The sequence below is a fragment of the Mauremys mutica genome, chromosome 2 (genome assembly GCF_020497125.1).
Source record: "Mauremys mutica isolate MM-2020 ecotype Southern chromosome 2, ASM2049712v1, whole genome shotgun sequence".
In the NCBI taxonomy this organism is placed as follows: domain Eukaryota; kingdom Metazoa; phylum Chordata; order Testudines; family Geoemydidae; genus Mauremys; species Mauremys mutica.
In genome coordinates this window covers 269,053,435-269,081,083 of record NC_059073.1, presented here as the reverse complement: position 1 = coordinate 269,081,083, position 27,649 = coordinate 269,053,435, and the positions used below count along the sequence as shown (strand labels likewise).

At 45.1% G+C, this 27,649-nt stretch overlaps 1 protein-coding gene and 1 long non-coding RNA gene across 3 annotated transcripts; both read left to right on the top strand.

Moving 5' to 3' along the window:
• The first annotated feature begins 1,834 nt into the window (after positions 1–1,834).
• FZD8 (frizzled class receptor 8) lies at positions 1,835–14,034 on the top strand. 2 transcript variants are annotated; one of them, XM_045004813.1, is made up of 2 exons: positions 1,835–1,909; positions 9,879–14,034. In XM_045004813.1, exon 2 carries the CDS (start codon positions 11,391–11,393, stop codon positions 13,410–13,412), a length of 2,022 nt encoding a protein of 673 aa, XP_044860748.1. In that variant the 5' UTR covers positions 1,835–1,909; positions 9,879–11,390; the 3' UTR covers positions 13,413–14,034. The 2 variants fall into 2 exon arrangements, with proteins under 2 accessions (XP_044860748.1, XP_044860747.1); XM_045004812.1 differs by having other exon boundaries at positions 1,838–1,927.
• A 3,615-nt stretch (positions 14,035–17,649) lies between these two features.
• LOC123364822 lies at positions 17,650–22,141 on the top strand. Its single transcript, XR_006577292.1, has 3 exons — positions 17,650–17,803; positions 20,845–20,917; positions 21,971–22,141. It is a non-coding gene; the product is annotated as an uncharacterized LOC123364822 (long non-coding RNA).
• The last annotated feature ends 5,508 nt before the right edge of the window (positions 22,142–27,649 follow it).

Below are 27,649 nucleotides of genomic sequence, written 5' to 3'. Positions count from 1 at the left end.
ATGTTGCTGATATTATCTGTTACCTATATCTATTATTCAATCAGTTCAATAGCTTATATTTGGTATCTGAACCCATTCAAAAAAAGCAAAATTGTCACATCCCTTGAAACAGATGTGTTGGTAATGCACAAATCACCAGTCAAAGTTCGGCCCATTGGGAACTAGCATTTTGAGATTTGTAAAATGCTGCAATAGCAAGGATAACTACAACAAAGTTGAATGCAGCTGGAAACAGAGGCAGATGTCCTATCAGTGAAAACTAAACAGATACCCTAAAAAGGAAGAAAACCCCTACAGGCTCACTCAGACAAACTGAGTCTGTGGAATTAAGAAGATAAAATATAGGGCTGGCCAAAAATTTTTGGTTGGAACTTTTTTTTTTAAATGGAAAATTTGGTTTTCAGCTAAACAAATTTTTTCAGGAAAAGTGTCTACTTGCTACAGAATATGTTTGTTTTTAATCAAAAAAGCCAAACACCCACAAGTTGAAATATTTTGGCTGAAAATGGACATAATTCAATTTAGAAATATTGCTGCAGTACATCAAGGGAGTTGTAGTTTGCTTGCTTCATGTCCCCAGTCTCCTCAATGGACTGGGCGGTCCAGTTGGGTAACATCCCCATGATGCACCACAATTAGGAGCTCCCACAATGTACCACCTGCCCTCTGCAAGAGAGGAGACCATGGGACAGCATCATGGGAGATGAGATCAGACCAGGGATCCTGGCCCTTGGAGAAGGGGAGGCATCTAAATTATAACTCCCAGGAGGGACTGCAAAGCATTTCCAAAAGGAGATTTTTAAAATTCCAGCTGAAGTTTTCAGTATTCCAGTTTCCACCAAAAAATGGAAGTTTTCCATGGAAAATTTAGAAAAAAATTCATCAGAATTTTCTGTAGAAAAAATGTTTTTGACCAGCTCTGGTAAAATGCCTTTCACATTCACATTCAGGTTTTAGGATCCACTACAGTAGCTCTCTCCACTTGCGTGGACTTCCACTCACTCTGAGGCCTGATTCAGGACAAAGGTGCCGCTTAGAAGTTTTAGGTACCCTGTACCCGCACATAGAAAGGTGGTGGTAACATGAAAACAGAACATTTGTATGCTGTGACTTAACTGCCAACTTAATTTAGGCCATGTGAGGGCTGCACAGGTCTCTTAGCGTCCCCTGTGGGAATCCTGAAGCCCTACTACACCATATGCAAGGGGCATCCCTAAGTGGAGGTCAAACCAAGCCAGGCAAATGCCTGAGCTTTCGGGAGTTAATACCCAGCCAAAGCTAAGAGAAAACTCAGGGAGGCACTAGTATTGGGGAGCTAGTTAAATTCAGGTGAGCCTATTTAGGCTTCATGGAGGGGAAAGAGGTGAGGATTATGCTAAACAGAGACTATGAGCACTTAGGGAAACAGACCCTGTCCCATGAGGTCTGTTCTTTATTATTTGAGTTTACTGTTTTTAGATTCAATTTTAGATTGAAAATAGCTAAACTTGACAAATTACTGTGATAGCTTGGATTAATCCCGAAGCCCTGCACTGTCTTTCCTCATTGTTCCACCCTGGCTTTGCAATAGGCTGCAATTTAGATTTTGTTAAAGCTTCTGCAAAGTTTGATAAGAGAAACTGTATTTTAAGTGTTAATAAAAAGTTGTAAACATTCCCCAACCGTGTTGGCACTACCATTGTGCAAGAGCCAGAGAGCAAAAGGCTGAGAACAATTAGTGTCCAGATCAGTAATCCTTCTCTTGTTTAGTAGCACCTTACTCCACAAGTTGTCCTAATTAAATCAGTAGGGCTACTTATGGCTGTAGTTAGCTTAAGCATAGTGGTAGGATCAGGTCCTCAGAAATCATGTTTCTTTCTCCAAGATAAGTGAAATACAAAGAGTAAACAGGCTGGATGAATGATAAGAGGTATAATTAGAAACTTGGGTAAGGATTTTCTTTAAATGTGATTTTTATCATTCTGTATTAACAAATTATTACTATTGTGCATCCTGTATCTAAGCAGCAATTAGGAACAGGAAACAAGTTAAAATGCTTGCACAAACACTTGGCAGAAGTAAAACCCATTGCTTTAAATGATACAAGCTCACTAATGGCTCAATGTACTTCAGGAAAAAAAACCCCACTAAACATAGTATCACAATTTAAGAACAATTTTGTATTCCTCAAGGTTCTAACACTATTACAAGTTTCTCCCAAAGCAGCTAGTTGAACTAATGTTCTTTCTAAATATTGTTCTACTTCACATTATCAATTCAACTGTATAAATGATGTGAAGCATCATCTTTCTTTTTGTTCAAGTTAATGGTATGTTTCCTCCTGTTGGTCAGTTAAGGTTCCCAAGACAAGGTGAGTGAGGTAATAACTTTTATTAGACCAACTTCTATTAGTGAGAGAGACAAGCTTGCACAGAGCTCTTCTTCAGGTCTGGGAAAAGCTGTGGCTACACTTAGCACTTCAAAGCGCTGCCGCGGTAGCGCTGCCACGGCAGCGCTGTGAAGCGCTAAGTGTAGTCAAAGCACCAGCGCTGGGAGAAAGCTCTCCCAGCGCTGTCCGTACTCCACCTCCCTGTGGGGAATAACGGACAGCGCTGGGAGCCACGCTCCCAGCGCTGGGGCTTTGACCACACTGGCGCTTTGCAGTGCCGCAATTTGCAGCGCTGGAGAGGGTGTGTTTTCACACCCTGCTGCAGCGCTGCAAATTTGTAAGTGTAGCCAAGCCCACAGCTAAATACAGGGTGGAACAGATTATTTAGCATAAATAGTTAACACATTTCAAGGGGCCATTCAAAGGTGAAGTGGCCAGTTAACACCTCTCTAGTCATAAGGGGAAAGAGGGGTGGGGAATAAAAGGCTGGGTGAGGAGGGGATTCCTGGGTTATAGTTTCCTTTAATAACCCATAAATCCACTGTGTCTATTCAGGCCATGATTTTTAGTATCTAGCAAAGTTATGAATTTAAGCTCTCAGGCTTATCTTTTGAAGGTGTTGTGCAGCTTTCCCTTGAGGATGGGGACTGAGGCCCTGTCTACACTGCCACTTTACAGCGCTGAAAATTCTCGTTCAGGGGTGTGAAAAAAACACACCCCTGAGTGCTGCAAGTTTCAGCGCTGTAAAGTGGCAGTGTAGACAGTGCACTGGCAGCTGTGCTCCCAGCACTGGTAGCTACTCCCCTCGTGGGGCTGGATTTCCTACTGCGCTGGGAGAGCTCTCTTCCAGCACTGGTGCCACAACTAAACAGCCACGGCAGCGGTTTAATGTTGGTAGTGAAGACATACCCTGAGAGGTCACATATAAAATGATCCCTTTGTGACAAAGTGTTCACCCACAGATGATGGTGTTTGTCTTTTATCATTTTCCTGTAGAAGTTCATTCAATAGCACAGCAATTGTCTCATTCAGGGCTGTAACCAGGGCAGGACAAGCGAGGCAGCCACCCAGGGTGCAAAGCAACAGGGGCAGCTTGGGCTGATGGGGCTCAGGGAGGGAGCGCTACCTCCAGTCCCTGACTCACCTCAGTGGGTCACCCAGGCTGTGGAGTTTTTATAGCATGTTGCGGGAAGGACAGGACCGCAGAAAGAATAAGACTGAGAACCCCTGACCTACAGCACATGTTGTGATAGGCATGTGTACGGCCCAGGGCCAGGGAACTTGAAAAGTGTGTTGCAGGCACTGTTCATCATCATACCAATGGAGATATGTCTTCAGGTTTTGCATCTGTTGTTCTGGCAGTGTCTGGTGCTGCTTTGGGTTGGTGTCTAATGGTCTATGGCAGGGGTGGGCAAACTTTTTGGCCTGAGGGCCACATCTGGGTATAAAAATTGTATGACAGGCCATGAATGCTCACAAAATTGGGGGTTGGGGTGGAGGAGGGGGTGAGGGCTCTGGAGTAGGGCTGGGGATGAGGGGTTTGGGGTGCAGGAGTGTGCTCCAGGCTGGGACCAAGAGGTTTGGAGGGCAGGAAGGGGATCAGAGCTGGGAAAGGGAGTTGGGGCATGGCAGGGGGGCTCAGGGGTGCAGGCTCCGGGTGGCACTTACCTCAAGCAGCTCCTGAAAGCAGTGGCATGTCCCTCCTCCAGCTCCTAAGTGGAGGTGCAGCCAGGCAGCTCTGCGCACTGCCCCATCCACAGGTGCTGCCCCCGCAGCTCCCAGTGGCCGTGGTTCCTGGTGAATGGGAGCTGTGAGGGGCGGCGCTTGGGGTGGGGGCAGCATCCAGAGAGCCCCCCCGGCTGCCCCTACACGTAGGAGCTGGAGTGGGGACATGCCACTGCTTCTGGAAGCCATGCGGCAAGCCCCCAACCCTGCTCCCCAGCTGGAGTGCCAGAGCAGGGCAAGCCTCTGACCCCACTCCCCGACGGGAGCTCAAGGACTGGATTAAAAGGCCCGACAGGCCGAATGCAGCCCACGGGCTGTAGTTTACCCACCCTGGTCTTTGGGGATCTTGCCTCTGACTCTGAGTTTGGAAAGCTAGGGAGGTTGTTTGAAGGCCAGAAGAGGGAGTTCAGGAAAGATGTCTCTCAGGATGGGATCTCCCTTGAGTATGGGTTGTAATTTTTCAATGATACCTAATATGGGTTCCAGTGTGTGGTGGCAGGTTAACATTTGCAGCCTATTGGAGCATTACACTTCATTTGTATAAGCTGTCAACTAGTCTCTCAAGGTTGTGTCTGCACTAGACTCTTCCAATGTCCCACTGTTCTACCACTACATATCTGCACTGGTAGCAGTTATGAGTTATAATGTACAGCAGATGTTGTCATTTTAGCCACCATGTCAACTAATCCTGCCCAAAGCAGGTCAAAACATAATAATTAAGGGCAACTATTGCCAGTGGCCTGCCTACATTAGTACTCCACCACTAGAGCTGTGCAATTAGTAAATGTTAAGGATGTTCTCCTGTAGGCAAGGCCCAAAGGAACCCAAGAGCTCAGCAAGGTAAATATTTGCTATTAACAGACCCCCGCCCTTGACAATTGTATAGCAGTTGATTGATTTACCTGTTGAGTCCTAGGTACTCCACACTACCCATCCTAAATCAGTGTAAAGTTTGCACAAGCTAAGTGGGACATCTGCCAACTGCCAGAGGACAGCTTCAACTGGCAAAACTCGTTAGTCTGCCAACAGAGTGCCCTCTTCTGCAACCACTCTCCTCCACCACCACAATGTCGCTCTCCCTTGCAGGGTCATTGTCAAGTAATCCTTTCTGACCCATGTTCCTGCTCTGCGGTTTCTCAGCCAGCCAGCCAGCAGTACTCACTGACAAACTGCAATCTCTGCCCTTCTGCCCTGCCTCCCCCAACAATAGCCCCCACAGGACATGTTTTCTCCTGCTCAGACTGAGGTACTACTCAACAGGAGGATGACAATACTGGAAGAGAGCATGAAGGGGGCAGGGACTGGCAATCCACAGCTGATGATTGCCTGGGGAGCTGCAGAGCAGGAGTTGAGGAGCACTGTACGGGAAATGGGGAGATCTCCTGTAGGGAAGAGTGAGGGAGGTCTTCAACTGGCTAACTACCTTGTGCACTGGCTGAGCAAGCTGGCAGAGTTGACAGCACCCACGCCAGCACCCAAGTGACTGGGCAAATAGAAAGATCCAATAGCTGGAACTTGAGTCTAAACAAGGTGATTGGAAATAAAATGAACAGTTTACCTACAGCAGTGGTATATTCCCCATCACTTGAAGTCTTCCAATCAAAACTGGATGTTTTTCAAAAAGATATTCTCTAGCTCAACCGTAAATTATTTGAGGCAGGGATCACGGGATGTAATTCCATGGCCACTGTTATGCAAGAGATCACCCTGGGATGATCATAAGGGTCTCTTCTGAACTTAGTCTATGAACTTCAGTGGAGGCTTTATTCCTATAAATTTTGGAGTAACGGACCTAAATTGATTGTGGTCTCCCTATCAAAGCGTGTGTGTGTGTGTGTGTGTGTAAATGCATTTCAATTAACTGATCTCGCTAATGTAGACAATGTCATACTAAAGCATAATACAGCACATTAGACAGGAATTTAAAAGGAAGTCCTGCTGCCCTCCTGGATATCATGGAAGTGTCTCAGTTAATAAAGAGAATTAGTCGAAAGACACTTTTAAAGATAAGGTTATTTCAGTTGAGGCTGTTGAGATTTTCCCTTCAAAGAATATTCAGGAAACAATCACTAGGATGTGATACTAAACTTCCTGTATCATTGGTTATTTGGTTGCTATCTGGTAACATTCAGGGCACAAGGTTATGTCTAATAAAAGTTGCTTTGTGGACATTTTAGAGGTAATATTAGACTATCCCTGGAGAATTATTCAAATCCTTGGGCACATCAAACTATCAAGAATTTGCTTTCCTAAAGTAACAGAATACCTGTGACAGTTGGAGCATGGGGGAGAGTTCTATCTACTTGCTAATCAATACTCTTGCAAAAGATTATACTATCTGTAACTGTTCCTTGCCTTCATCTGGTGGCTTTATATTTTTGCATGATTTGATGACTGGACATCTGTTCTGAAATTGCTCTAAGTTATTTACCTTACTATAGTGAAGCCTAATTTTTTCAGAAAGGAGCTGCTTTTTTTCCTGAGGAAAACACACACACAGTTAAGACCTGATCCTGCATTCCTTGTACACCTCAAAATGTCCATTGTCTTTAGGGAAAGGATTAGGTACACAAGAAATGCAGATGGAAACAGGCTCTATTGCTTTGAATCAATCTAAAGCTTTCTTCAGCTGATTCCACAAATATCCTCACTCTATTTCTTCTTAATTTTTACAATGAGATAGTAACTGGGATTGTCAAAACAGACGTCAGGGGCTTTAGACAGACTTTAGGGGCTTTAGACACATCTTTCATTAATAAGCCAAAGGAATGATCAAGTTCTGAATTTATAACATGCTACAAGCTTATTCTACGATTTTCAAGTTTATGCTTGTTTTACTTAGAAAACTTCTTAAATACAAGAATTCTGTTATTGAATGGTTTCTGATTTTTTGTAGTGGGGTTACATCTCTTTTCACAAAATATTAAAAAAAAGCAGGAAACATAACAGTGAATAACAGTAAAACTTAAGCCGCACCTACTACTGAGAAACTCGGTGATTTCTAGTAGAGTAATTCTAAACTGTAGCATTCAACACCTCTCCTGAGTTTCCAGGCTGAAATACAGCAATGGAAACTTTACAGAATCTGTTGCTTTTGGAAACAGTCACTTCACATCTGTTGTCTCTGCAGTGCAATGTCTAAGCAGGGTGTAAAACGTACTTTATAACAACCAGTAGTGTTCCTGTCAAAGTGGTAATTTACAGATTCATACCAGATCCTAGGACTGGGTTTCCTCATTTTTACACCCCGTAGAAAAAGTTTTAATTGAGGTACTTTTTGAAGTAGGCAACAAAGCAACACCTCCTAATATGGATCATCAGATCCAGGTCTAGGGAGTGACCTGGAAGAGGTTTTCCAAATGATTAAGGGACGAAGTTATCAAAAAGGTGGCAAGTTTTCAGAGTTCCTTTCCTTGTATTTTTAACATTAAGCAAAATCGTATGGGCCCAGTAAACTATCAATATTTCTGAAAAGGGAGCTTTCAGACTCTTTAGCAGTAGTTTTGAGTTTGACAAAAAGTAACAGGGAAACTCTGTAAGATTAATTTTGTGACCTGAAATCCTTGTAACACAAAATGGTAACGCGTGGTATTTAAATGCGGATCTGCGATGTTTTGCTTGTAATTATCGGGTTTCCCTTGGGGGAGGAGGGCGAGGGAAGGAGAAATTGAGTTTGTTTGGCAAGTTACCGAAATGATTACATAGGAAACTTGTTTATTGCCTCATTACTACCCATTTCCTTCTAACTAGATAATCTATGTATTCATTTAAATCCAAAAGGAAGGGAGAGGAGCCTGTTAGCAGAAGCAGCAATAACAACTTCTCGCTCTGGGTTTGTGCCACGTGTTTAATTTCCTACAAATACTCATTTAATAGCTTGACCGCCAGCTTCTGAGGAAGATTTACATTTCTCCCCTCAACAACTTAATTTCCTAACACTAGATTTTTTTTTTTGTTCGAAACCTGACAAATCACAAAATTTGCCACCACCAAAAATAAATCCCACCGTATTGCCACCCTCCTGGCTCACTGAAACGCTTGTTCCTGCGATTACAGTAATTACAGCCCCAGCGTGAGCTCCATACAAGCGCTAAATGAAACAGCACATCAATTAAAAAATAAACACTCCATTCTAGGAGTAAGACAACCCCCTGGGATGTCCTAACAAGCGTAAATGAACCTGCCAGGCTGCCGGCCTCCTCCCTAGCCTCTCTCACTTAAGGTGGTTCGGAAAGTGAGGGGGAAGGGTTAATCGAAGCACTAACAAGTGGCAGATAAAGAAGCCAAAATCCCCACCGCAATCTCGTTTTACCTCCATCCTAGAAGTATAGCTTGAAAGCGAGCGATTAGTTCGGAACCCATGAAACTATTAGAATCAAACGAGGAACAGGAGATAATATTTTATTAGTTAATTCTGTCACCTCCTGCCTAGATATTGTTCCCTACTGAGTACCTGTTGGAGAGATTTGGCCAATCGACTATTAAAACCATGCTTATTTTACATATCCGCCTTTCTGAGGGCGATGCTGTGTTTATTATTATTAATTTTCAGTCTTTTATTGAATCTTTTCCCCCCCCTAGAAAGGATATTCTGGGTGTTTCACTGAGCCATTAAATCTCCCTCACTTTCGGGATTCTTACACTCAACTAGGCATACTTTTAGGCTCATTCAAGTAACTACGCTCTGTATCGTGGGCAGATCCTTCCTGAAATGAGACTTGGAACAATTCTTTAGAAGGTGGGTAGCAGTCCAGTGACAAATCGATGGCAGGCTGTATCTCCCACAATGTCAACTGCTCTGAGTAAACACCGGGGAAGAAGATAGCCTATATTATCAACAACGTTCTGAAAAGTTTCTTTCAATTCCTTCCCCCCAAAACCAGCTGGTCTGATTAAGACCAGCGTTATCATTAATCCAGCAGAAGGAGACTTTACAAGAAACAGCCAATCACCATGTGGAGCAGTCAGATGAATAGGGTTTATAAAATCAAACTTTAAACATTAAGGATGACATTGTGCCATCACTTATTAAGCAGAAATTCTTCTTAATGTCACTATCTGAACTCAGCAGAGACTTCTACTTTACAGCTGATGCCAAGGTCTGGCCCCTAAAGAGATGACAATTTGGGGGCACAAACATGGGCATTTATATAAACTACCGATGCGCTTTGATCTCCAGGTTCCAGTAATGACTGAAAGACTGTGTCAGGGTTTACAGGATGGGTCCCCCCAAGGCCTACATTGTATTCATTCAGAACTGATTTAGTTATTCCTTAGACTTTCAAAGCCATGTGCAGCATATGGAGTTGTGCTCCATAAGCTCCCCTTAATCCTTTATCTGTGCCGTTGCAAAACAATTCTCAACAACACTGTAAACTTGTTCTCTCCAGGCAAGAGACTTACGTAAACTTAAACTTATCTATGTTCCACTGCGTAGAATCCAAGCTCTGACTGAAACTTTCATTGCAGGGCGATATGATCCTGCCACCAAGTGTAAACAGTATCTATTTTAAGCAGCTCCTGGTGAGGAAGTACAGCCATTCTAAAATGACACACAAAATTTAACCAGCTGTCAGTTTCACTGGGATAACTCAAATTCTATATATATATCTATATCTATATATAGATATATATATCAGCTTAATGAATTGCTCTGTTTGGTGAGTGCATTTTTATGACTTTTTTATATCTCAGGGACTAAAACTTTGTTGACTTATGCTTTATCTGCTACATATCCTTGGTGGTAGCCGACATCATTAATAGCTTACACTTTTTTTTTTGACAGATGCATTGTATATGGAAGCCCTAAAGGCACAGTTTTGGTTTTAGAGAAGCGCTGATTTAAAAACCCAAACAAAATATGTAAGACGAGGAGGCTAAATCTACCCTGAGCAGTGTTTTCTGCCACCAGTATTCCCACTTCAGCCAGTGAACGCTATTCCCAGGATTGTCTGCAGGTCCAAGCTCCGATCTGGTTGGGATTTTGTAGTATATTCCAATACAGGCAGAGGAACTTGCAATGTTTTACATTGTTTGCAGAAACCACTGAAGTCGAGGCTCACTGGGAACGCGTTCTCAGGCACGCTGGCGCTTTGATACCTAGAGGATTTTAAAACACAGATGAAAACTTATTCTTACTCCTACGCAAAGCAGTACCCAGAGGTCTCTGAAACCATACCACGAAAAGAGAAAGAAATGCCCCCAAACTAGAAGGAAGTCTCCTCTTCCTTGCTTAAGCAATTCTCATCACTACTTGCCTGCCAGGAAACATTTACAGCTAATACACTGCACCTTAAAGGAACAGACATACATCGCCCCTAGAAAATCACGAGGGATAACGAGCCCATCGGATTTTGCAAACAAGGTGCTGAGAGCAGAGCGCTGGGTCCGTTCCACCTTAACGGAGGTTGAGGGCCGGCTTCCCCGCTCCCCGCCCGGAGCCCGCGTGATAGGTGGCTGGGGCGCGAGGGGCGGGGCCTGGCAGCGCTCGGTATAAATATTCATGAGAGCGCGGTGGCCGGCCTGGCGCTGCCGGGGCCGGAGAGCGAGAAGTTGTGCAAAGGGCGCTGCGGCTGCCGAGACCCAGGTGGCTCCGCAGCGGCGCCGGGGGATTACAGCGCCTGCGGCCGGACCGTGCTGCTGCGGGCTCGGGGAAGCCCGCGCGGCTGCAGGGGCACCGGGGACCCCCGGGCGGTGCGGTGCGGGCCGGCTGCTGGGGGCCGCGCAGGCTAGGTCCGCGGCTCCGGGAGCCCTCAGCCATCTTGGCTGGGCACCGCAGGGACAGAAGGCGAAAGTTGCGGCGCCCGGCCGGGAGCGCAGCGGCCGCTGGAGCAGCGCGGAGCGCGGGTGCAGCCCCCGAGCCGACAGGCGATGAGCGCGCGGCTGAGACGCCTCCCGCGAGCGGACTGAGCGCGCCCACCCCCGCGGGCTCTACGCGCCGCTCCCTGCACCCGGAGCGCTGCAGGAGACGCGGAAGGGGGCTGTTTGCGGGGCTTCCCCCTGCCCCGGACAGGCCAGAAGAGGCGTCCCCGGGGCTGTGTCCTTCGCGGCCCGGCGAGCCGTGCGGAGGGTGGCGGTGCGTTCCCGGGCACCTGCAGCAGCAAGCCGGCGGGGGCGGGGTTCGCCCTGCGGGCAGAGGCGGGACGCGGGGCTTCCTGCAGGACAATACACCCCGGCGGCGGGGCGCCCCGGGAGAGGCCGTTCCTCAGGGCGTTTGCGGTGCCCCCGGCGCCTTCCGCTACCAGGGGGCAGAGAGGACTCGGAGCTGCCGGGCGGCCGCTGCCGCCTCTCGCCGAGCATGGAGCGGAGTTACCTGCTGGAAATCACCTCGCTGCTCGCTGCCTTCTCCCTGCTGCAGCGCTCGAGCGCCGCCGCCGCCGCCGCCGCCTCCTCCTCCTCCGTTGCCGCCGCCGCCGCCTCCTCGGCCAAGGAGCTGTCGTGCCAGGAGATCACCGTGCCCCTGTGCAAAGGCATCGGCTACAACTACACCTACATGCCCAACCAGTTCAACCACGACACGCAGGACGAGGCGGGGCTGGAGGTGCACCAGTTCTGGCCGCTGGTGGAGATCCAGTGCTCGGCCGACTTGCGCTTCTTCCTCTGCAGCATGTACACTCCCATCTGCCTGGAGGACTATAAGAAGCCGCTGCCTCCCTGCCGCAGCGTCTGCGAGCGGGCCAAGGCCGGCTGCGCCCCGCTCATGCGCCAGTACGGCTTCGCCTGGCCAGACAGGATGCGCTGCGACCGCCTGCCGGAGCAGGGCAACCCGGACACGCTGTGCATGGACTACAACCGCACCGACCTCACCACCGCCGCGCCGCCTCCGGCCAAGCCCCCGCACCGCAGCGGGAAGGCGAGTGGCGCTGCAAGGCCCCCCGCGGCCGCTGCGCCCCCGGCCGAGCCCCCCCGCAAGCCCCGGCCGCCTCCCCCTTGCGAGCCGGGCTGCCAGTGCCGGGCGCCCATGGTGTCCGTGTCCAGCGAGCGCCACCCGCTCTACAACCGGGTGAAGACGGGGCAGATCGCCAACTGCGCGCTGCCCTGCCACAACCCCTACTTCAGCCCGGACGAGCGCGCCTTCACCGCCTTCTGGATCGGCCTGTGGTCCGTGCTCTGCTTCCTCTCCACCTTCGCCACCGTCTCCACCTTCCTCATCGACATGGAGCGGTTCAAGTACCCGGAGCGGCCCATCATCTTCCTGGCCGCCTGCTACCTCTTCGTCTCGCTCGGCTACCTGGTGCGCCTGGTGGCCGGGCACGAGAAGGTGGCGTGCAGCGGCGGGGCGGGAGCCGGCGGAGCCGGGGCGGGAGCAGCGGGGGCCGGCGGGAGCGCAGCGGCGGGGGCCGCGGGCGGGCGGGGCGCAGCAGGGGGCGCGGCGGAGCTGCAGCCGGAGCTGGCGGTGGCCGAGCACGTGCGCTACGAGAGCACGGGCCCGGCGCTGTGCACCGTGGTCTTCCTGCTGGTGTACTTCTTCGGCATGGCCAGCTCCATCTGGTGGGTCATCCTCTCCCTCACCTGGTTCCTGGCCGCCGGCATGAAGTGGGGCAACGAGGCCATCGCCGGCTACGCGCAGTACTTCCACCTGGCCGCCTGGCTGCTGCCCAGCGTCAAGTCCATCGCCGTGCTGGCCCTCAGCTCCGTGGACGGCGACCCCGTGGCCGGCATCTGCTACGTGGGCAACCAGAGCCTGGAGAACCTGCGGGGCTTCGTGCTGGCGCCGCTGCTCATCTACCTGGCCATCGGCTCCATGTTCCTGCTGGCCGGCTTCGTCTCGCTCTTCCGCATCCGCAGCGTGATCAAGCAGCAGGGCGGCCCCACCAAGACGCACAAGCTGGAGAAGCTGATGATCCGCCTGGGGCTCTTCACCGTGCTCTACACGGTGCCGGCCGCCAGCGTGGTGGCCTGCCTCTTCTACGAGCAGCACAACCGGCCCCGCTGGGAGGCCACGCACAACTGCCCCTGCCTCCGCGACCAGCAGCCCGACCAGGCCCGCCGCCCCGACTACGCCGTCTTCATGCTCAAGTACTTCATGTGCCTGGTGGTGGGCATCACCTCCGGCGTCTGGGTCTGGTCCGGGAAGACCCTGGAGTCCTGGAGGGCCCTCTGCACCCGTTGCTGCTGGGCGAGCAAGGGAGCTGCAGCCGCCGGGCCCACGGGGGCAGGGGGCGGGGGGCAGGTAGCTGCCGCGGCGGTGGGGGGACTGGCGGGGGGAGGAGGCGGCGGGGGCTCCATGTACAGCGATGTCAGCACTGGTTTAACGTGGAGATCGGGCACTGCCAGTTCTGTGTCCTACCCCAAGCAGATGCCCTTGTCTCAAGTGTGAGAGCTGGAGAGGCTTGGGGGGCCGCTGGCCTGTATGAAATGCTTCCTCACTGTTTGGTGCCATTAATGAACCCCTAATGGTCCCCATTAGCTACGGCTTGTGCAGAACAATTCAGCCGGCAGAGGCCCCAAGCACCAGCCCCCCTCCTCCCCCATCTCCATTCATATGCAGGGAGCATGTACTTCAAGGCGTCAGCTTATTATTGTGCTGGCAGAAAAGGGTGGAGGAGGCTCAGCAGTTTCTGGAGGGAGCAGGACAAGAAGTAGTTTGATTCTCTCTGTGGACTTGCAGTAGAGCTCCCTTCCACGGGGGTCCTCCTCATACCTACTCCAAGGGAGGAGGTTATTGGCCTGATGGGACTGCAGGTTTGGGGTATTCTTAACAACCAGGCAAATGCCTTAAACACACAAATCATGTCTTAATTATACACCCAAAATAAATACGGGTTTTGCAGTAAACAATGTATTTATATAATTATTTGTTACTTTGTACAAATATGTAAGATATGTATATATCCAAAGCTATACAGTCTGTACATTTTTTGTAAAGTTTAGAGGCTCCCCCTGTAAGAGCAAATATTTGAGTATTCTATTTTGTCAATAAAATGACTTTTGATAAATGATTTTTTCTAAGCTTCCCCCTCCTACCCTGATTATTCCAGATGTTGTTAGTAGTTAACTGTCACTGAAAGATATCACTATAAGCTATATTACCAATGCAATCCTTAATGCAGTTACTTATCTTTAACTTAAAATGTGAGATTTTTTTAAAGAAACAAATTTTTAGACTGACTTGTTGAATGTTATAAAACCTGAGCTGCCTTATAATAATTCTTTGCTGCTCTATGCTCTGTAAGCCATCACACTTGTATGTAAACTAAAGTTGGACAAGGCAGTAATTTCCCACATGCCTTGTTATGTATCCTGTAAAATAGATGTTATTTTAGGAATGTGAACACTCACCCTACCTTTCATAGCTATTGTCTGTTTTTTGTAAGCACCTGCCTTTAGAGGGGCTACATAGTGCTAAAGTGTAAAGGTTAATGATTCAAATCCATAGATCATGTTTTACAGTAGAACAGTGAGTTGAGAATTGTTAGATCAGTCTTTCCTTAACAGATTAAACTAACAGGTTAACATCTTAACCTTTCATACTTAACTTTTGTATATCAAATATGGTCCTTTTTCAAAAGAAAAGGTATTGTTCTTCTGTCAAGACTAAGCTAATTTGAGTAGAAGGCTGTTGAATTAACAGAAGAATGCTTTGGCAATTGTTGAACTTTTTACCTGTCTGCTCAGCGGCTCAGAACATCGTTCCTTTAAGAGGAGCTAACTGAATAGGGTTAATCTGTAGGGAACTTGGTCTCTTTTGAGTTTAGAAAAACTTTGATCTTTTCTCTTCTGCAAACATGATGTATAGTCTGAAGTTTCTTTCCCTGCTGCTGGGTTCCTCTTGTTGCAGAATTGGCCACCATGGAGCCTTAAAGTTCTTCAATTAAAGAGATGTGAGATTTAAAAAAAAATAGAAGAGGAAGACTTGTAACAGTTAGTGAACAGGAGAGGGAAAAGGGAGAACAGCCTTTTAAACAGCTTTTTCCCTCCATTGTTAGCCAGTCTGCAGGCAGCAAGGCATGGGTTGGAGCAGTATAGAAAAAAAGGCATGAATGCCCTACAGGTGGTCTGCTCACATAATCTACCCAATTTAAAGCATTTTCCTTTGCAGGACAATTGCATTACAAAACTCCCTTCTCTTTTACTGCTAATTGAAGCAAAGAACAACTATTATAAATGAAAAGTTTAAAAAAAAAATCCTTTATTGCCTGGAAAGTGATGACTAAATTCTGGTATGTTTTCAGAACTAGGCTTCTGTAGACCATAAGAAGTAAAAGCTGTAGTAAACACTTCTTTGCCCCAGAAATATATTTTTATGTATTCTGCTTATTTTCTGAGAGATTAGCAATAATTTAAAAGCAATTGGTTAAGTTGTGTGTTAGCCATGAAAAGATAGCCCCAGGTCCCTTATTAGCCTGTCAATCAAGATAAGAGATGGGCAGCTGCCCTACTAATGACATAGGCATCAATCATCATTGGTGGGAAAAACTTTGTCCCACTGAGTTTTGACTTGATTATGGTGTCCTCTTCAGGAGTTCCCATAACTAAACAGGAACTTCTAGTTTTATAGTGTTAATTGAATCATGGGGGGTGGGGGGCACAAAAAGGCTGGCCCTGTTAGCTCTGTGTACAGACAATACTTAAAGTGAAGTGTATCTCCCTGTAAATATGAGCCACTTAAGCCTTCTAGCTAGTGCTATTTTTGCAGCATTGTAGCAAAGCCTGTATTAGCATAATATTTTAGTTCAATACTACCTACCTGAACAAGACTGTTACAGACAAGCCTTTTTCTTTAGGCTAGTCAGATTGTGGTTTTAAAAACATACTTCCTACACCATGTGCACCACATATAAAACTAATGGGGTGTTACCTAGCACTTAGGAAAAAAACCTCCATGTGGGTTTGGAGGGAGTTTGCTCCTACTAAGGAATGCTTAATAAAGTCATATATTTTTGCATCATCTATTGCCAGATAAAATGTGGGCTCCTCTGCCTCCAGTCAACTCTAGAATGAAGGTTTGAAGAAACTTATTCTGAAGTATTATTACGAGAGTTTGTTGAGTTATAGCGGCATGTGGTTGCTGTAGCAGCACACCAAGTACTGCCATAAAAGCACTTTCAGCAAAAAGCTGGAATGTGGTGGCTCTGTAGCTTGACCCGCCTAGGCACAAGTTGAAGGAACCTCCTTTGATTATGCACACAAAGTTTAAGGAGCCAGCAAGACTTTGTAGTATTCTCTAATAAAATTTAAATCTTACTAGCTACTTAATTGTTTGAGAAATAGCCTAGGAACTAGTACAATGCAGTCCTCATACTGCCTCTTCAGCACAGGTACCATCTATTTCACTTAGTTATAACCATTAAGTAGGTTGCAAAATTGTCAGTATTATTAGATATAAAGGTTCACCTCATAGTCATAATAGCGGACTCGAAGCTAGTTAGCAGTTGGCTTTGCTTTTAGCAGTGGGAAATAGGGTCAGAACTGAACAATGGTGCAATGACAACAAAGTGTGTTTGAGGCTAGAAAATCAAAACTCATGTTTGGGCTGGAGAATTTATATGCAACGATGGCTTTAGAACAGAAGGAAGGCACTAGGAATATAAGAAAAGAAATCAAATAAATCATACTGTATTGTTTCTCAACTAGACAATGACAAGTCATTCCACCACAATTCATCAGTGTTCAGAATCTGACTCAATTTCTAGATCAAAATAAGGAATGGGGGTACTGTGAACTATTTCAGAACAGTTTTAACGTGTGATGACAATCTATCATATACCTAAAGTTACAAGAGAGTTACTAAAAACAGTCGTAGTAGAAACACATGTAATGCAAATGTCTTAAAAATGAACTAAAAGCATTTATCAGTAATTTATACTACATCGCCACCTACTGGCCAAATTATAATAGATACATTGATCACATCAGGCTTCAATTAATATGTTAATCATGGGATATACACGTTTAAACTGAGAGCTGATGCAAAGCTGTATTGTTTACAGTCTTTCTACATAACTGATTATGTGACAACATTTGAAAAGTTGGGTGTCTTAGTGACAACCCCCAGGGAGTTAATAGGAGGATCTTATGCCTTAGTATCCAAGCTGAGTTGTGTAAATAGGAAGACCTGTGCTTACTTTATTCCCTCCCCCCCCCCCCCAAATCTATGGGCCAACATATCTTTTAAACTTTCCTTCTCTTCCTGGACCCTTGTCCTTATATGGTCTATCAAAAGGAAAATATGTGGGTTGTTAACCATAATGCACTAATACCAATGCAGTGCTGTAGTTTTCTAAGGAACTAGCCTAGCTTCCTGTGGGCTTTTTAATGAGGCAGAACTTCACAGGTGTGCTAGAGCATGCAAATGAATAACAACTCACAGTAGAGTTGGTTCCCTTAGCCTTCTGGCCCCTGCTTGACATTTTCCTTGACATGAGCAATGCCAGCAGCTGCCACATATGATTATAATGAGTTAGTGAAACTGGAATTTGGGTTGGCAGGAGGGTTTTCTGTATAACTATATTGAAAAAGTATAGATGTGGCTTTAAGAGCCAGGCATTCTGGGAAACTCACCTTGGCCCATGCCATAACTCCCCCCCCCCTTATTTAAATTGGCACTACAAAAACAAGAGATGCTTGAAAAGAGGCGTAGAGAATAGTGAGTGTCTGTTGTGGAATCTTCCTGTGTAATACTTTAGAAAACAAAGTATCATGGTGCTTTCTAACTCCAGAGTTCTTTGAACGTGTTTGACAAACTTTACCAACACCCTATGGAGAGAGGTAAGCAAACATTGTGTTCATCTTTACATGGGGAAGGGAATTTAAGGCTGAAGGGCAAAGTCTAGTGCCCAAGCTCAGAGATGTCGTCCATGTCTGAGTTAGAGTAGGATTCTGAAGCTGGTAATCTGGGCCTCAGTGAAGTCTGTACCAAAACTCCTATTGATTTCAGTGGAGTCAGGCTACCACTGCCTTGCTTCCAAGGATCATGAACAGTCTGTCATCTTAATTTGTAAAAGCTCCAGAGCAGAAACAGGGTGAGTATCTGAAGCCCGTGGTGCATTTTATGTAGTGTCTGGGAAGAAAAGTAAGAGCTGATGGGAATGTCTCTGCTAGGGTCTTTCTGATAAGTTATTAAATGCAGTGCAAGGAGTCTAGAGACTGATGTAGGCTATACACTCTGCCCAATGTAGAGTAAATAAAAAGATGTAGGACCTTAAGGAAAGCCAAAAAGCTGTGGAGTGAAGGCTGCTTCAGACCAGGAGGAGGAAGTTCAGACTTGTAGTAGAAGTTATTTGTTAAGGAAACAGACTCCTGGGAATAGTGGGATGAGGATAGAGGACAATTCTTACAAGATGGGTCTGTTTTCAATATGTTTAAAGTACCAGACAGCTCTGTCTATCTAGGCTTTTATGAGAGTGCCCATCACTGTAGTGTACTGAACTCGTATAGCTGAGTGAAGTTGCCTTGAAGCAGGAACTGTGCAGTACATCACAAACTTTTTTTTGCCACACTCTCATAGTGTCTGGTATTTAAAATATGGAGTTATAATTTAATGTGATTTAGGCATGAGGATAGAGGACCCCTGCCTTAGAGACCATCTCAGATCCAATACTGAATTGACCCTTCTGAAGGCTGGGATAATAATATCTTCATTCCTATAGGACTGTAAGCTATGGTCTTGGAGCACTTTACATGCACTAATTAATTAATTCTTGCAAAAGTCTCCATGGGATGCAAGTACAGGGAAGAGATTACCCTACATTCACATTCATTCTGTTGCGGGTCTGGAAATAGAACCCATGTTTCCTGACTCTGTGTCCTGTGCTTTAGATGGTCATCTTTCCTCCTTTCTCACACGTGATTTAAGATGTTCTACCTTCAATAGTCCTAAATGTATCCACACTTTCTTAGCTATGACACTAAATCTACCACTGGATCTGACAGCCTCTGCTAGCAACCAAACTACTATCTTTAAACTTTACAACCCCTGGGGCATAGGTCAGAGATGCAGACATAATTCATTCTGAGATCTGGAGTGATTTGAGGAGGGTAATTAAAAGAGAAACAAAACATCATATTGAATAGGTTTCTCTGAGTTCAGGAGTGGGAGAGAAAGGGGAAATAGGAACATAGGATAGTACAGAACAAAGGGGAAAAGAAGAAACGAGAGAGGCTGGAAACTTTAGCCTAAACAGTCCAACTTCAAAGTGTGTTGATGCTCTCCAGTTACCACAAGGTGACTGGTTATCATTAATATGTAATCAGGCTCACATTAAGGTGCACTGCATGGGTAATGTTAATCTGAAATAAAAAACGATTGGGAGAGCAACTGATTCTTCCCTTTCCCAAACAGCTGGCAAATCCTTATGAACAACTCTCAAATGAAAAATCCTTACAAATAGACTAGTGTCTGATGAAAATCAGTGTCCAGAACAAGTTTCCTTTGGCCTGCAGTGTGTGTATATGTGAATGGCAGGAAGATGGGCTCTGGCTTTCGTCTTACTGCTGTGTGTTAATGAGCAGCTAGGAGTGCCCTCAGCTGGCTCGAATAGTGAACTTCATCCTCTTTCTCCCTAACTGCGATGACTAGCAGTTGCAGATTTATGCTCCCATTCATCAAAGCCTGCACATAAAATCATAGAATCATAGGACTGGCAGGGACCTCAGTAGGTCATCTAGTCCAGTCCCCTGCACCGAGGCAGAACTAAGTATTATCTACACTATTCCTGACAGGTGTTTGGGGTTTTTTAAGAACAGGTTAGACCAGTGGTGCTTAAACTTTTGTACTGGTGACCCCTTTCATAGCAAGCCTATGCGTGTGACCTTCATAAATTAAAAATACATTTTAATATATCATGGAATATCAGGGTTGGAAGGGACCTCAGGAGGTCATCTAGTCCAATCCCCTGCTCAAAGCAGGACTGAGCCCCAGACAGATTTTTGCCCTAGCTCTCTAAATGGCCCCCTCAAGGATTGAACTCACAACCCTGGGTTTATCAGGCCAATGCTCAAAACACTGAGCTATCCCTCCCCTCCATTTAATACCATTACAAATGCTGGAGGCAAAGTGGGGTTTGGGATGGAGGCTGACAGCTCATGACCCCCATGTAATAATGTCACAACCCCCTGAGGGGTCCCGAACCCCAGGGTTAGACAATGACAGAGATTCCACAACCTCCGTAGGTAATTTTTTTTCCAGTGCTTAACTACCCTGACAGGAAGCTTTTCCTAACATCTAACCTAAATTTCCCTTGCTGCAATTTAAGCCCATTATTTCTTGTCCTGTCCTTAGTGGTTAATAAGAACAACGTATCATCCTCCTCTTTGTAACAACTTTTTATGTATTTGAAAACTGTAATCATATCCCCTCTGTCTTTTCCTCTCCAGATGAAACAAACCCTACTTTTTCAATGTTTCCTCATAGGTCACATTTTCTAAACCTTTAATCATTTTTGTTGCTCTTCCCTGGACTTTATCTGGTCTGTGTATATCTTCCCTAAAATGTGGTGCCCAGAACTGGACACAATACTCCAGCTGAGGCCTTATCAGTGACAAGTAGAGTGGAAGAATTACTTTTTGCGTGTTCTTTACGACACGCCTGCTAATACGTTCCAGAATGATGTTCTTTTTGTTAGTTGGTTTTTTTGTGACCATATTACATTGATTCATATTTAGTTTGATCCACTATAACCCCCAATTCCTTTCTGTGGTATTCTTTCTGAAGCAATCATTTCCCATTTTGTATTTGTGCAATTGATTATTCCTTTCTAAGGATAGTACTTTGCATTTGTCCTTATTGGATTTCATTCTGTTTATTTCAGACCACTTCTCCAGTTTGTCAAGATCGTTTTGAATTCTAATCCTGTCCTCCAAAGCACTTGCAACCCCTCCCAGGTTGGTATCATCTGCAAACATTATACATGTAGTCTTTATGCCATTATCATCCTAGACTTCAGCGGGACTTAGGCAGACGCTTAAGCCTTTTGCTATATCAGGGCCATAGGAAACATCTCATAATTACACTGTACACCTGACACACTTTATCCAGGCAAGTGTTACAGGACAGTGGTAATGGAAAGGATTTCTACTTGCCAGTAGGTCATGGGTGGAAGTCTCCTCCAGAACTAACCACTTCTTAAGCCCCCAGCCCTACAAACACTTAAGTATATGAGTGACTTGTAGACAGTGGGACTACTCACATGAGAAAAGTAATGCTCAGGATCAGAGCTGTGAAGAGAAACGTTTATTCATGGGAGACTAACATATTCCTATATTTAGATAGACAGGCTCAGGCAGCTTGCTCCCTACTCAATTATCAGAGGAGTGATAACCACAAGGTCCTTCACCTTCTCCAACTGACTTCACTACCTGTCCTATTTCCTGCCAATTTCTCCCAGATTCTCTTGGCCTCTTCTGTTCTATATCTTTCCTTTCCTTTCCTCATTTCCCAGACAGTTTTTCCCTGATCCCATCTCTCTTCCCCTGCTGCTGGGGCTACACTTTCTTCCTCTTCTATTTTCTCTTTATCCAAACTGCTGAACTCCAACAGTTTCAGAATCTCCTGGTTCCAGAGTTACACCCTTTCACCAGTTAAGTGAGCATCACCTGAGACATTTTGCTCATCATGAATGAAATTTACATGGGTGCAGTGGGCCAGTACAAAGTCTGTGCACATCTAAGTCCTCCCTGAATGCTTGAGTGATGGATAGGCTTTGTGCTGGCCCTCTGTCACTCTCCTTAAATAGCAAAGAAGAATGTCAGAGTTACATATTTCTTTAGTACAATATTTTTTCCAAGCAGAAGTGAAATATAGGGGCAAAAATATGATAAAACTATTATTTCAGATATATGTTATCACAAAGTAGAGAACTGGAATATCTTACTTGAATACCTCTGAATTAAGTGATTGGAAAAAAAGAACATTACATTAGTTGTTCTTCCTTACAGGAACATGCAACTCCAAAGGCAAGTGAGCTACCAGCTGAGTACCTTACACATTCCAGCACTGCAAGTGTGATAGTCCATCAAGGTCATGCCCTAGTTTTGAACTCCTGTAAAAACTACAGAAATAGCTGCATAACATTTTTACATACTTAGACCATAAAAGGCTTATTTGAAAAACTCACAAAGTGTATAAAATATACCTTTAAAGATTGCAGGCTCCTTCAATTCCTCTAGAGAGCAGCAAATAGGCTTAAATAAAATATTAACATGAACCTGTCAAATACTCATGAAACAGAAAAACCTGGTATGGGAAGAGCTGCGTACACTCACTGCCTTCATTATGTGCACTAGCTGGAGATCGACATGAAGCAGAGAATTCTGAGCAGGGGGACCTCTGGAGAAAAGCATTATAACCAAACTTTCTGAGACTGGCCTCTCTCTAATGGAAATATTTCACACACATAATTCTGTATTATGGAAAAGTCTCTTACTTCCACACTGGAAAGTCAAATTTTGGATAAATACAATATCTAGGGCCTCAGCCTGGGATTTTCCAAGCAACCTAAGGGAAGTAGGCCTCCCAGTGAGTAGGAACTGGATGCCTAACTCTCTGGAAAAGACCATCCTAATTTCCCAAAAGCCATTGAGGGAGACTTAATTTCGCTGAAGTGTATGCTATTGTAAATAGGAACTCTATTCTCTGTGTTGGTTCCAGAAATAATTTGCCCATAGTCTTTCAAGATCCCACATGTTGTAGGAGAAAAGTATTACTTAGATGTCTTCCTATATGCTGTTTTCTTCTTTTCTTCTGATCAGAACATTGTGCTGATAGGGAATCAAATGTAAACTCCTAAATCTGAACAAGGCTACTACCAGATTCAAAATATTGGTGAAGCATCAATGGCAGAGGAAGCAACCAAATAAGAGGCAGGTGATTATTGCTTTTGTCCCTCTTAATGAAACCCGAGCCAATATTATTGACCAAGCATCATGAAATATGGTTTCAGTTGTAAGGCATTTGTTCAGTTGCTTGGAAAGATGGTTTCTCTATCTAAGTATTTATATGGCCCATATCTCTGTAGTCACCAAACATTTGAAGATATGGATTCTGTCCATCTTGAAGTGGTAGAATACCCCCACACGTGTTCAAGAACATCAGGTTGACCACTAATCTGTGGCAGTCTTTTCTTGATTACTAGGAAGATCATATCTGGAGGAGCCAAGATCACTCCCTATTTCCAGGTTATCTTTTCAACTTCATATTCATTTTGAGGGTCAGTCATAATATTTAGAATGCAAGGCCTTTGTCAGGGTCCCTCATACCCCTGTCAGACCTGCTGAAACAGGTAACTAACATGGAGTCAAACTCTAGCATTTTGGCTGGTAAGCTAAAACCTTTGTGTTGTAGCAAAATGCTTTGGCCGGACAAGCTCTGGACTCATTCCACAATGCATCCTTATCCACCTGGCTTCCCTCTCTGTCCTTAGGGATTTAATTTGACTACAGATGGAGTGTAGGGTGGGACAGGTATAGAACATTAAGATGGGAGGAGGATACTGGAGCCAGTAAGGGAATAGACTATCAGAAGCCTCAGAAACAGTGCTATGCTGATATTTAGAGAGGTGGGGAGCAGTGGTGCCTAAAATTGCAGGGGCAGGAAGGCTACTCCCTGGAGCATCCTCTTGAATGAGTCTGGCAGTGTTTACTTCCTGCTTCAGCATACAGTGCTCTGTAGAGAGGAGAGAGATTACCTCCTACAGTGCTGGGTTGGGGAAGACCGTAATAGGAGTCACTGCAGTGGCTCCTTTTGCTTGGTCAGACCCACCTGCCTTTCTCCACTATTATTATTGTTTTAATACCAACAAAAGTTCAGCACTGTACGAGATAGAAAATAAACAGTCTCTTGCCTGATGTGCTTAGAATCTCAAGGACTGAGGACATGACACAATGGGAAAGCCAGATGTGGATAAGTCCATTTCCCTCCTCCAGTTATACATTCTCTTCCTGAGCATGTAGGAAGTGGGGGTTTTCAGGAGGCATGTGATATTCACCATCTTGATTGAGGCCAGATTTTCAGTAGTGAGAGCTTCCTAGTGTGATTCTGATAAGGCCTCCATCCCTGAGCTACAGGAACCGTGTCTGCTGTCCCCTGATATTTTCATGCTGTGGAGAGCAGCAAAGAAGAGAAAAATGAAGCTCCTGATGCAGGTTTTTTTTAATCTGGAGTTTTCCAGGAGTAATTTACCACTGGACTTCAGCATCTGTGGGGGAATTCCTTACCATGTGCTGGATGGATGGATGGATGGATGGATGGAGTGTGTGTGTGTATTATTGTTCCTCTGGCAAAGGAAGAGAAGTCGCTTGATTGAGAACCTCCTTGGCTTACAGTATTTTTACATGCAACAATTCACAGCGTGACTGATTGTTAGTCATAATACTTTGTGAAGGTGGATTTACCCTTATCCAGATATCTATGCACTTCTAATTAGACAAGAATATATACCCTCTCAGTAGAAGGACTTCCTTGGGAATTAGTTTGAATTTTGATTTGGGTCAAGGAGAAAAAAATTCCTAAACAACATTCCTCAACCAGTGAGGATCTTGAACATAAAACGGGGAGGAAGGACAATATTACAATGACGAGACTATACAGTAGGGCAATGTGGGTGATTCCATTAAATTAGTATCTGTACTTTCAAAAAATTCACTATTTGTAGGTGAAGAGGTGGCTTGGAGAGTTCATTCGAGGTCTATGGGGCCACCATGGAAGAAACAGAGATGAGGGTGGGAGAAAGACATGAAAGGGTCATCATGGTGGTGGGAGGGGAAATTAAAATGCAATGTGTAGTATGGAGATGATGATACGGGTACAGATATTATTAGTGTAAAGATATAATCAATACATGGTTATCAGGCTCTTGTACTGCAAAACCTATTTTCCAGAATCTGTTTAATGGTACATGGTAGACAGAAGAAGAGTTTGTTATGATTTGGAACAGATGCTCCAGAACATTGTTAGCAATTCAATTAAACATGAGATTATTACATTGTAAAACTACAGTACTTTATTGCTTAGCAGGAGATCAGACTATCAAACATAGTGCAGAAGATAGACATTAAAGCATAGCCTCCCATAATTTCCCTTCCCCTTTTTTATTTTATTTTATACACTATATTTTGATGGTTAAATTATCCTAAAACAACATATGCACCAAATAACTAATCTATTCATAAAAATCATTTTAACTGTATAATTTAATACCCCCTTTTTCCGATCAGATAATCATTGCAATAATCACACACGGGGAGACAATTTTAATAGTTTGTTATATTACATTAAGGAACTCTATACATCTGTTAACTCAAATTTTAATAACTTCTTGCTCTGAAGCTGGAGAGACCATGGAGGACAACTGCTACTATGGGTAATTATACATTCACCAGCCAATGATGTATGATCTCACTCATAAGAGAATAGCAGTAGCAATTTTCTATTAAACCGGTGTGGGAAGATAACCTCCAGCCAATGTTAGGATAAAAGGGCAGATGTTGAGCTTCCCGAGGAAAAAATAAATCAATTTGTCACCATACTATCTTAAGTCAGCAGTAAGCTTCCCGTATTCTATAGCACGTGGGACTGACCCATGAGCAACAAATACAACTACTGTTCTACACCATGAAGTAAAACTAGAATATCAACTTGTTGCTGGTGAGGTAATTCCCTTGTGACCTGGATCTCTTGCCTTGTCTGAGTGCAAAATCCAAACTTCCCCAAAGCTTGAGGAGGACCATATCCTATAGTCTAGTTTGGACCCATCTTTAGAAAGGTTTTGCTAAAGAAGCAAGGTTAAGGTGGGATTTGAAGGAGAGTCAGAAAGCTTAGCATTTGGTCAGTGCTAGGTTCTTACTAACGTAAAGGGACACTCTGAAATGAGTCACAAAGGCAAGAGTAGCAGTAGATCTAGCTATTTCACTGTTCTATTTCTAAGCCAAGTTCCTACAATATTTGTCACAGCTGGGTCTGGTTTAATTTTCTGTCAGAAGGTAATTATCTGACCTCCAGATAGCCTAGGAAGGGTAGAAATGTTCTCAGGGGACTTGCACTCTTTCAGTACCTGACCTTAATATTCAGGGATCCTAAAAATCAATAAAAGATATTCTGTTCCCTTTCTCCCAAGTAGTTGAATACTTTTTTTCCTCCTTTTTAAACTGCCTTACTTTGCTGTCTCTTGCTTCTGTCATAGTTTTTACCCCATCAATTACCACTTCTAATCTGCTTCCAGCCATCCATGCACATGACTGCAGCTGTGAGCAGTATAAACACCTAAAATCATCAATGGTCTTGGAGTTTTTAATGAACAATTTATGATCTTTCTACATTTCCACCCTGTTCACTGAAACTGTTTTTAGAATGATTTTGATGAACCTGCTGTAACCTTTCTGCCAGGGGGAGCCAGCAGCAACCAGGGCCAGGTCTAATATCGAGGGCTTCCTTTTCAACAATACAGCACAGAACTAGCTCGAACCTCCACCCAGTAACCTGGGAAAATTACACACCACCGCTGGGTGCCTCTGAGAGGCAATACTTCCCCACTCGCAAGCACAGAGTCTGAGCAAAGAAACTTTTAATGAAAGGAGGGAAGTCACCTGACAGGGTAAATGCCACAAGCAGGATTCATAAACATAAAACTGTGAGCAGGACACCCACCTGAGAGTGCACGGGGCAGTGCCTTCTGCCTCATGTTCTTCCGTTCTACAACCAAAAATTCCTTTAATATACTCCTTTCTGCTCCCTCACCGTACCCCATTCACCATAGTTGTCCTTGGTCAGTGAGAGGGCTCAGGGTTCAGAGGTTCATCTGTGTGAGTTCACCTCCCACCTGGGGAAGAAGGCACCTTGCTTATGCTACCATCTGAGTACTTGCTTTAGCTGGCGACGCTGCCAGCCGCGGTTCCTCGTTGCCTGGCTGCTCCACCAGTCGCCCGTCAGTTACCTTCTGCTGCCATCTGGCTCCTAATGTAGGCTATTTAGCTCTATCTTTGAACAGTGGGGAAGAACAGGTTAAACCAGACGAGGGACTTTTAGGGAGAGTCCACACCTCCTAGGTAGGACACCTGTCCCCACCTCTCTTACTTTCACAGGGGTCTGACATTTGAGCCCCTGGCTTAGCGAGTTCCTTTCAGCTGAGGGTGACCCCTCAATCGGGACAAGCTCAGCACAGTTCTGCTCCCCTTTACTCATACAATGAAGATAACATTGATAACATTTCACTACTCCTGCATTCAGTACTAAAGTGATGTCTAACCTAACACCAGCCAAAGCTGATCACTTGGAGATACACAGCTCTTGTCTGCTAGATACCTACGCAGAGTAGGTGTGTTCATGTAATACAGTTTGCTCCTGAAGTCTCTCCCCATCCCAAACTAGGTGTCAGAGGAGAGTTAATTGAGATCCTGTTTACATTGCTAAGCAGGGGACTACAATCCAATCACCCCCTTTCAGCTGCACATTCCTGGCCTATGGTGAGGTAGGAAGAAGAATTCTGACCAGGAAGTGAGTGGGCACTGCTGGGAAGCATCAGTGGCATGGTGAGCCAGGAGCTTCAGAGAAGCTGAATGCAGAGATAAACCCCCAGGAACCCTACACAGAGCTTCATGTGGAACATTACAGCCAGACATTGC

Bases quoted from the DNA above. Each gene is read 5' to 3' on its own strand.
- FZD8 (XM_045004813.1), top strand. From the start codon at position 11,391: ATGGAGCGGAGTTACCTGCTGGAAATCACCTCGCTGCTCGCTGCCTTC.